The sequence below is a fragment of the Megalopta genalis genome, chromosome 11, assembly GCF_051020955.1.
Source record: "Megalopta genalis isolate 19385.01 chromosome 11, iyMegGena1_principal, whole genome shotgun sequence".
In the NCBI taxonomy this organism is placed as follows: Eukaryota; Metazoa; Arthropoda; class Insecta; order Hymenoptera; family Halictidae; genus Megalopta; species Megalopta genalis.
Genome location: NC_135023.1, coordinates 12,230,994 through 12,241,344, shown reverse-complemented (window position 1 = coordinate 12,241,344; position 10,351 = coordinate 12,230,994). Strand labels below are relative to the sequence as shown.

General features: G+C 36.3%; 1 protein-coding gene and 1 long non-coding RNA gene across 11 annotated transcripts; one reads left to right on the top strand and one right to left on the bottom strand.

Annotated features, from left to right (window-relative positions):
* Positions 1 to 366: 366 nt before the first annotated feature.
* Positions 367 to 6,483, bottom strand: LOC117226110 (uncharacterized). 4 transcript variants are annotated; one of them, XR_013034463.1, is made up of 5 exons: positions 6,347 to 6,483; positions 5,368 to 5,500; positions 4,300 to 5,241; positions 3,977 to 4,223; positions 367 to 2,809 (listed from the first exon to the last, which is right to left on the bottom strand). It is a non-coding gene; the product is annotated as an uncharacterized LOC117226110 (long non-coding RNA). The 4 variants fall into 4 exon arrangements; XR_004491716.2 differs by having other exon boundaries at positions 5,062 to 5,241; XR_013034464.1 differs by having other exon boundaries at positions 3,172 to 5,241.
* exu (maternal protein exuperantia) lies at positions 1,504 to 10,351 on the top strand. Of its 7 annotated transcripts, none has more exons than XM_033480115.2 (6): positions 1,504 to 2,751; positions 7,973 to 8,277; positions 8,360 to 8,647; positions 8,880 to 9,072; positions 9,164 to 9,306; positions 9,397 to 10,351. In XM_033480115.2, exons 2-6 carry the CDS (start codon positions 7,990 to 7,992, stop codon positions 9,706 to 9,708), a joined length of 1,224 nt encoding a protein of 407 aa, XP_033336006.2. In that variant the 5' UTR covers positions 1,504 to 2,751; positions 7,973 to 7,989; the 3' UTR covers positions 9,709 to 10,351. The 7 variants fall into 7 exon arrangements, with proteins under 7 accessions (XP_033336006.2, XP_033336008.2, XP_033336003.2 ...); XM_033480117.2 differs by lacking the exon at positions 1,504 to 2,751 and adding an exon at positions 6,002 to 6,138; XM_033480112.2 differs by lacking the exon at positions 1,504 to 2,751 and adding an exon at positions 6,634 to 6,771.

The following is a 10,351-nucleotide window of genomic DNA, read 5'->3' as shown; positions in this document are numbered from 1 at the left end:
ACTATAAAAACGAGACGCAAGGCTCGAGTAATCGTACCTCCTCTTGTACCTAATGAATTCCGAATTAAATATACAACTATATTTAAATTTACACTTAATCCGAATTACATTTGATTTAAACGAATTTTATCCAACATCATAGAGCACCCAATATGTCTGATTTTCTAATTATAGTTCTAACACTCTTGGAATTCATTCGCAAGGCCGTTATTTCTAGATAATAGTAAGGTAAATCCTTGAACGTTTCTGGTTTATTTATATACGTCGTTATCGCGCTAAAAATTCGAGCAACGCATTATACTTCACACTTCATATCGGGAAGATAAATGTTTGATGAATTAGGTTTCGGTAAACCGTACACAATAATAGTGAGGGATAAGAGCTTTATTTTTCTTCTGATTTCAATTAAAAACACGTCTAACAATCGCAATTCCTGTTTCACGTTTCCAGCGAGGTCGTGGTCGATTCATTGCACGTTGCAGTTTAACAATAAATATATCTATTAATCCAAGATTGCTTTTGACCGCGAACAGATAGTACTCGAAAATGAATCTACAATCTCCGAGAGAAATCATTCGATTGATAATATCTATTTTCTTTGACCAGAGAGCGTTCGCGTATCTATTGTTATAACTCCGTTGTCGCACGAGTATACATAGACTTTCATGGCGCATTCACAACTCGGGAATTCCCCCTTGATCGACACGAGTGTTTTCTATGGTGCTGCGAGATCGGATGAATAAAAGAAAAAAAAAGAAAAAGGAAAAGAACATATCGAAGTCCTATATGCCGGAAAAAGGGAAAACAACGATACCTGCATTCTTTTATTCATCGGTCCCGCTTTATCCGCGGCACACAATGCGACCTTGCATATATTAAAAAATGTGCAGTGAAAAGCAGCCCCGTTGCATGTAATCCGGAGAGAAAGCATCGCGGCCCGTGAACAGAACTATCGGTATCCGTAATTTTCGTTAGCAGAAATTCCACCGATATCCCGGTGGTTACTGTAAACTTCGAATCGATACGTTCACAATCTTGCCGTATCATTGATAATTTTTACCAGCGAAACTCAATGAATTGCGTGGCGCGCATGCAAATGCCGCCGCACGATCCGCGTTATTGGGCACGATAATAGAATTTGTGAACGATTTCATGTATTGTGTGATAAGCGCGCGACTTCCAGAATTGCAATGAAGCGATAAGATCGCGTTTCTGCCACGCCGCGTGTATTTTTCGATTCGCAATACACCGTATAAATTCTGTTACGATATTATGTATCGGCTGACTTTACAATATTCTGCGCGTGTTTTTTTTTTTATTTTTGGAAACGTCGATACCGAAAGCTACGCCGAATAGATAATAACATGCTTTCTTCGCTGATCAGTAGACAATTATGGCAAAAATTGTTCGTTCAAACTACACGGACTGTCAATTGGTAAATCAATTCGCTTACGGCAAAAATTGATAACGAAAACACAGAATAATCATTGAAAGATAATTCGTGGCGTGCAATATTAACTGTGTTCAATGAACTAAAACGAATAAAATGACACAAATAGTTAACACGAATACGTACACTTCGGATCAGAGGATACTGGACATTCATCTTCTATGAACTCAGCTAATCTCCGTCCTTGATGCACAAATAATAAAAACATACAGCTGCACGCACGTTAATGTCTACATCATCAATCTTCCGTGAATGCCTTCATTGGTTGTAAGTAATCTATTAACCATAATGAATGTGTTTCTCGGAATGCAAATAGAAATTATATTCACCGTATGTACAATGTATGTACAATAATAATGATATTAAAATAATACAAAAAGTATTCCCTTCAACTATGTGAAATTCCTATGATGACATTAAAAACTATCTCAGAGATCTCATTTAAACAATAAACCTCGGCTAATAAACCTTACAGTGATTTAAACACAGAATAACGGCTAACAACCTGTGACGATGACGCGAATGAAACCATCGACAATATCTAATCTAATCGGAAAAATCGCAGAGGCCGTTGAGAAAAACCCCCTCGTTTCGCAATTGCGCGGACAATAGTAATCGTAAGACGGTCGGAGATTCCACGGAGAAGACAGATATCATCGGGACACGAAGCGTTCGTTATCTCTGTTTTTGACGCGTCTTCGCGGACGCCCAGAAAGGCTGGATTCATCGAATAATTAGGGAGCAAAGTGTCGCGGCGTGAGAAGCGTACAGCGCGCGCGGCCACCAGACGATGCAACATTATCTCGCTGCGCTGCATATCGCTCGAGTATCAGACACGTTGCGTGTACGTGCGAATCTCGCGGTATCTGGATGCATTGTTATCAGTGGGCGCGGTGCGTCCGATCTGAACGTGGTTGAGGTTGAAGTCGATCGCAGCCGAGAACGGGAGGGCCACCGTCGAAAAGGGGCAGGCCGAGGGACAGCGAACGCGGCGTGAAAGAACAAAAGCGGATCGAGAGATTCGAGCGGGAAGGAGATGAAGATAATGCGTGACGATCGGTAGGGGACCGGAAACGAACAGAAGACAATAGACTGTCGAATATCAGTGACGAAGACGCCAAGCGACGTTTCACGGCATCCACGAAAGTGCGTGTGTAAAGTAATCGAGACCGCGAGTGAGGAATCATCGGCTCGTGCTGCTGCGATTTTCGGACATTCTGTTGTAAATGATCTTGCCGATCCACGGCGAAGATAGTGATCGAACGGTTTCTGTGAGACGATTCCGGTGTTACATACTTAGCGTAAGTATCCTCTATTTCTCTGGCTTTTGATTGGCGCGATCCTGCGCGACTGGGGTTCCTGAAACATTTTAGAATTACTGGGGAATCCTGTTACAATAGAATGTAATGAAATTTAAGATTTGATTTGCTTGGTAATTTAGAAGAAATTATTTCGAAGTGACAAATAGGTGAATCTTTAACGTAAAACATGCAAAATACGAATATTAGAGAATTACTTTATAATTACTATTTTGAAACGCATTCTTGATATATAGAATGAATAGAATATTAAATAATATATATAGATAATATATAATATAATAGAATATTAAACTGAAAATGTTCGAATTTCCATTCAGAAAATTGAATACAATACGACAATTACAAATACGACAATTTAGATAATAGACAGTACACCAATGTAAATTGTAAAATACTCACAATATATATGATTTCTGGAAACGAATACTTTATAGTTGCGTTTCACAATTTATTAGTATTTATCGTCACTTGAAATCGAAAATGCTACACCAAAGATATCGAGAAAGACCGATTTCATCATGCTTATCGCATTCAGCGAACATTTAATGTCTATTCATTATTTTCGCATACTCACGCGCCTTTCTCTTCACCGTAATAGAATTTGACATTTAACAGTTTGTGAACAGAGAACAAAATAACCGTGCAACACCAATTATACCACACCTCGGCCCCTCCAAATGCATTTGTTTCGGTAGAATTTCTTTGCGTCAACATTTCCTATCAGAGCACAGATATGAAACTGTCGGACACGTGCGCAAATAGCAAAACCAAACCTGAATATTAACAAACCGGCGAACGCGGAATGTTGCAAGGGGATTTTAATGCTTTTTTTTTATCACAGAATTTCTGGTTCGTCAGCTACCCCAAAAAACGAATGTGACAACAGAAAATGGCTTTCGACATATTTGTAACTTCAGATTATTGCTGTTTTATTGCATGCACATTTACATACTTCGCAATTTCTATCGATGATTTTTTTATTTAACAATTCGCCAAAATCCATGTTGCACAGCTAAAGATCTTCGAATAAATTTTTCAGTAGCAATAACAATTTTATTCGTAAATTAACGAGCTACTCAACAATGTAATCTAATCATTTCTATTCGAATAATTAAGAGAAGATACTTATGTTCGCTTTTGATATAGCACAGTCATTAAGAAACTAGTATATATGTAATTACGTTCCATTTAAAGAATCACTAACCTTCTTCTGCTTACAAGCATTAGTATAATTATCGAATGATGAACAGACTTGGAAGTGAAACTTTTTTAATTGTTGAAAGTTCTGAATTCATTTATCATAGGACAACGAATACCGTGCGAGCAATTTTACGAAGCATGGCATTCCCGGTATAAAGTACCAGAATTTATAAATAGAAATGCTTTCAATCGAAATAGAATTTTTCAACGTTATACTTCATCTTCGTACTGCAATAGAATCGTGGAAACGTCTGAAAAAAAGGATGGTATTATATTATACATGCAACAGAGTATGAAGTTAATAACGGCAATTACAGGTCTACACACGGAAACGCGTATCGTAATAGACGCTTCAGCCAGAGACAGGAAAAAAGCCCGTTGACTATACTGAACGGTCGACTGGACGGTTTATTTTTCAATTTTCTTCTTGTTTAAAACTACGCGAGAATCCGATAAATTCGGGACCACTTGTGCGGCGGGAATGCCGTTTAAACGGCAAGACAAAAAAGAGTTATGACAAACGTATGACCCAGTTGAAACAATTTATCAGTACTACAAAGCGTGTGCCGCGTTCTAAAAAAGGATAAACAACAGATAACGGGAGATAAGCGACGCGGGCCAATTTATCACTACCGTCAACAATTTTGCACAGTGCAACGTGCAAATGGAACTTTGCGCAGACAGCCGAAATAATATCTGACCGCGGAACATCGGTAAAATTCGGATTCTTTATGCTGACCATTATATTACAGAACTTTTGATATAGTACTCCATATGGTGTAGATATATAAACCGTTTCCTCTTGCTTCTAGATTGCAAAGTGTAAAAACGCACCTTAACCATGTGCGAGGTACGATAAACTTGTAAAAATTTAGATAAGAGATAGTTAACACTCGAACGGCGGACCTTTTCGACAAAACTGTAACTTGGGTATGCTTAGGATTATTTATGACTTTATTCGTCGGTACTGTGTTTAATATATTTTGTTAGGCGCTCTTTCAAGACACGCTTTTGTAGACATTAATGAAACATGTGAAATCCCAAAGTCACATCAAGATTGTTTTATTAAATCGGTGGATTCGTCTTTACCTTGGCTGTTACATGTCTGTAATGGAAATATACAAACTTCTATCGATTTTTTTCCAAAACTTTGTTCCTTCAGAATCATCTTTTTCCTAAACATTTTCCTGTTAATCTACATATAAAAAATTGTTCAAGGATGCTCGTACTTCAGAAAGCTAGCTAATGTAACAATTAACCTATTTTAACCTGAAAATAAATATTTAATAGTCTCATTAAGTATTAAAAATCCTTGATTTTAGTCGAATAATGTTATTAATATACGTGTTCATATTCTACTTATTAATTTTTTTTAAATATTCAAGTTGCACTTACCAAGTTTGAATGACTGCGAAACTTGAAAATTTTTTCAAAACAGTTTTTTCTCTGATTTCATATCAATATTTCCTCGGGATGATGTACAAACTCACAATCACGGCACGATTGAATACGTCTAAAGAAACCTGAACTGAAAAATAAACTATATATTATCACTCGTTTCAAATAAACCTATTCGATTGTTTTAATACATATCAGTTAACTTCGCGATATATCAGACACCATAAACCAACTAGTTCTAAACAGATTCGACAAGTTCTATCAGGTGCTTTGTTTTTGGTGCAAATAGCATGAATTAAAAGTGCGCAAAAATGTGTTAATCTGCATTACCGACTGTACTGCGGGCAACATTAATAACTCTTAAATACTTCGTTTCTAATCATTGATACATTCTATTCAGTACTAATTAATCATTTTCATAGTTTATTTGTACTCAATGTCTTATCGAAGTTCTAAAAGGATCACTTACAAAGTAATGAAATACTTCCTGTATTAATACTTTAATGTCTAATTTGAAACGATACAAGCAAATTAAAACGAAATCAGTCCAGAAGCTTTTCAATTTAGTCGCAACTGCATCAGCAAATCTACCTTCTACTGAACCGACAATCGTTAAGCTACGTTCATACAGTTCCTCGCGATCGTCGGCCAGCGATCGTCAATTTTTGTAACAAGTAACGACATCGAAAATTCTCGCAGTCTGTTGTTCAGTTCGTTTGAACGTGTATCGTGACGTTTTCATCACCGCCATTAATAAAAAATCTCAATGTAAGGACCAAACTTTCTTTACTAATAATTGCTAACCAAAATTGATTCCAAATCTACATCTTTCATTGATCTGTTTCCGTACTTCAATCGCGATCTAGATTCGCCAATGTTTAAGCAACAAAACGTTCGTTTCCACGTTCATTAGATACCGGTAACGAGGTTTGGTAACAAATGTAGACACACCTTGAAAAAACTCTTTTGCGCTTACCATTGTCATCATCGTTATCTTTCAATATTCGTTAAAATTCGAAGAATCGGGATAAAGGAGTGCAGCAGCATGCGCTATAGATTCAGCTGCCATGATCGCCTCGCAGAAACTGGATGATATTTTGCGTTTCTGCCTCGTATCGTAGATACAGTAGCGCCAGTCTACAGGTAGCAATTTGTGGACACCGCTTTAGCGTCTTTCCTTCGTCCATCAGTGACATTCGAGCCACGTGACCAAAGGAACAAGAACGCACGCGCAGCTCCGCGAGCGGGCGATTTACTGGCAATCTTACACGTGCGTTCAAATGACTCTAGTCGCGTTCCAGTGATTTCCAGTATCTGGTAAGGATTTACAGTGTTGTCGTTCGCGACGAGTGTCATAGGAAGAAATCTGTAAAGAAACGAGTCAGCGACGGACAGAAAGCGGTGAGTAATCGTCGCCGATACAAGCGAGTCAATCGAAGCGCTAAAATCGAGGCTACGCGAGTCGCGAACGACCCACGTGCGGTGAGAATATCTGTTTTACATACATACGTGACACTATTCGAGAAGCACGTCGTCTTACAACAAACCACGTCGCGCGAACATAGCGGAATCGGAAAGCATCGTACGGATTCGATATACTTATTAAACAGTTCTACGGTTGATAAAAAAAAAATAACAGTGTACGTGTGTGTGCCAGTTGTTAGGCGAATTAGCTTTTTCCTATCGTTAGTGGTGTGTACGATTCTTTCTCCCTCTTTTTCTTGAGGATATTTTTTCGTTCGCACGGCTGATGTTGATTGCCTCGAAACAACGTGGACCTCTGATTGCTATTTCCTCATTTCCGGTAAATAGTTTTATCGTTTTATCCTCGTCACCGTTTTAAATAGGACTACAGTGAGTATCGCCTAGACTGGCCTCTAGAGCCTGGGCAACACCAGCGAGCCGTGTGTGCAGCCATGAAATGTTGCTATTGCTTTTGGCGAACGATTATTTTCTTAATTATGCGCGATGAGACAGTCGTTATTATTAGATGTATCTTTAGCTATCAGTCTCTTTGTTCAACAGTATTTGTGTACTGTATTGTATTCCAAGGTCGAGCTTGCTCTGCTGTGTGTATGTAATCTTCTGTTCTACGCCACGTACCGAAATATCTTGCCCTTGTACAAAAACCGTGTGGAAGTTCAAAATATTTTCTAACAGCAAATTCAAATTAGAAACGTATGATTTAATATCAGAATTCCGGAATCGTGCCTTCATCGCATTACGTGTGCATTTTGTTCGAGAACATGCGCGTTCAGACATCTGTTTCAACGGGAAATATAGAATGTGTAATCTTGAATTTCCTGCACACGTTATTACATTCCATAACATATGGTTTTCATTTACGATTGTAAATGTATCACGATTGTAAATACACTTGTTTAAAATTTTCTTCACTGAAATACGAAATGTTATCATAAACCGTTTGTTTATCGCATTTTACCAATTACATATGTTTGTTAATGATTTTATTTCGTTGATTGTTTTAAATGCTTTTTTTTTAATCATTCAACTATCTAAATATCTTCCATTAAAGTTAATGTAAATCAAAGTTAATAATTTTCACAAATAATTTGTATAATTTCATTTGTCTTATTTACAGATTAGTAACTGTACAAAATGGTGTCGACAACAATAATGGAAAATGGAAAATCCAGCCCAACTAGGAAGCCATGTGCTGTGGATATTAATTCAGGCAAATACCAAATAGTTGGATGGGACATGGATACGACAGGCAAAAAAGTTATAGATGAAATATGCCAAATAGCTGGTTATACTCCTAGTTTCTCTTACTCTCAGTATGTGATGCCATATAAAAACCTGGATCCTCCAGCTACGAAAAGGCACAACATGAAAGTTGTGACCATTGGAAAGTTCCGTGTTCTCAGAAACACCAAAACTAATAAAGTAATTATCAAATTGTAGAATAGACTTTAAAGTTATTACTTATATATTTCATGATATCGAGCTAAATACATTGCTTTTATAGGTAGTGAAAGCTAAGAGTGAGATATCTGCGTTAACAGAATTTCTATCTTGGTTGGAGAACATTACTTCAGTATGTTCTAAAACAGATGGGGTGATATTAGTTTATCACGAACCACGTAAAGTTATTCCTGCTATGTTGCTTGAGTCCTTAAAAAGGTATAATCTGCTAGAAAGATTTAAGAAAACAGTCAAAGGATTTGCAAATGGCTTTGATATTGCTACAGCAAAGTTTACAAGCACGGTTCGTGCACATACTCTTAGAGCACTATCAAAAACCTTATTTAATCAAGTAAGATAATTTAGTTTTGTACACTTTACAATTATAATTTGTTAAATTTAATGTATTTTAAATTGATCTTAATTATTTAAATTGAATTATCAAATTGATCTTAATTGATTTTAATTTGATAAAAACAAATATTAACTCTGTATTTTTAACTGATGAATTAAATGCTCTTCATAAAATCTAAGATTCATATAATATTAGGAGATAACTTTAACAATGTTTCTTTCTGTTTAAGGAAAAAGAATTAGATAATGCAAAAGATAGAGCTTGTTTAACTCTTCAAATAATAGAGCATTTAAGTTCACTGGAACATAAAAATGGAACTGAAACAAATGGTAACAGCAATGTTGACAATGCTGTAGATCAAACTGTAGAATTTGTTAAGGAATTTGTTCAACCAATAGAAGTTGAAGAACAAGAGTATGCAGGTATACATATAAAGTAGATTCTATGAAAAATATAAATAAACAGAAATAGTCACACGAGACTTGTATGCATAACGCGTTGGCCTTGTTTCAGAACAGAAAATAGTGTTTGAACGACAAAATACTTTAAAACCTATTTTTGGTGTTTTGTTCCGCATGAATCGTCGTGAACGACAGCATGCTAGTCCCTTGCGGCGACTACTCGCCGAAGCGGGAATCGACTATGTCCAGCTAGAAGTTAGTATAATATCTGAACAAATTAATTGCCAATTAAACTGATAAAAATAATAATCCAAAATTGATTTATTCTTCACTTTCCTTTTACAGACAGCTTGGAATAGCGGGAAGAAAGAAGGCTTGGAGAAGTTAATTAAGGAAAGACTTTTATCGGCCGATGAGAAGAAAATAGAAGATTTATTAATCATTCTTGTAAGTCATTTCGATCCCGACAAGAAACCCACGACAAGAATTTCGCAAGAGCAGCCGAGAATCAAGACGAAAAATTCGAAAAGTTATGATGACCGAGAGAACAATAACAAAGTTCATTCTGGCTATGAAAGTCCGGACACAACCACTCCCAATTCACCGCTTCAATTAAAAGTGGAATCCGGAAATGGTGCATTTATACCGGAAGAATAATAACTTGGCAATTCGGTAGTTGCTCTTATTACATTTTTATATAATTATAAGATGAAAATATTGTTTTTCAGTAACATAGTTTAAAAAAATCATTCCGTTTATTCGTATAATAACGTTATTCGAGCGTGATAAATATGTGAGTGTTACTTGTTGCAGTATTGTATTTAAGTTTTATTTTCGTTAGATCGAAGTATACACATATCGTATCCGGACCGGATATAAAACGCTTGACTTATTTAACGAAAACGAGTATGTACAAATAACACATGTTAATTATTTTTTAGTTTTGTGATAGGAATAATATATTCGTTTTGTTTAATGTTTAATTTTATGATTATTGTTTACTTTTTTGGTTTAATCAGATTAACGAGTGATGGTTAGAGACTGCTCGACGTATGAAACCAATTCAAATACTGACAAAACTTTTCTTTTCTTCTTAATTCTGAGATTAGCATACACAATGTTATTTTCTACTAGCCAAATAGTAGCGTGTTCGTGTACAAAGGACATTGTTATATTGAAGAATGTATATTTTTGTACTATGAGATTTATTGAAAACTAATAAGCGCGCACATGTTGCATTTACACGTTAAATTTTGTCGTGCTGAGTAACCGCAATAAATAAAAAGACTTGGAACTACAA

Excerpts from the sequence above, each read along its gene's own strand:
- exu (XM_033480115.2), top strand. The coding sequence starts at position 7,990 with ATGGTGTCGACAACAATAATGGAAAATGGAAAATCCAGCCCAACTAGG. Across the intron at positions 8,278-8,359 it reads GAAACACCAAAACTAATAAA|GTAGTGAAAGCTAAGAGTGA; the intron begins GTAATTATCAAA and ends TTGCTTTTATAG. Across the intron at positions 9,307-9,396 it reads TCGACTATGTCCAGCTAGAA|ACAGCTTGGAATAGCGGGAA; the intron begins GTTAGTATAATA and ends TTCCTTTTACAG.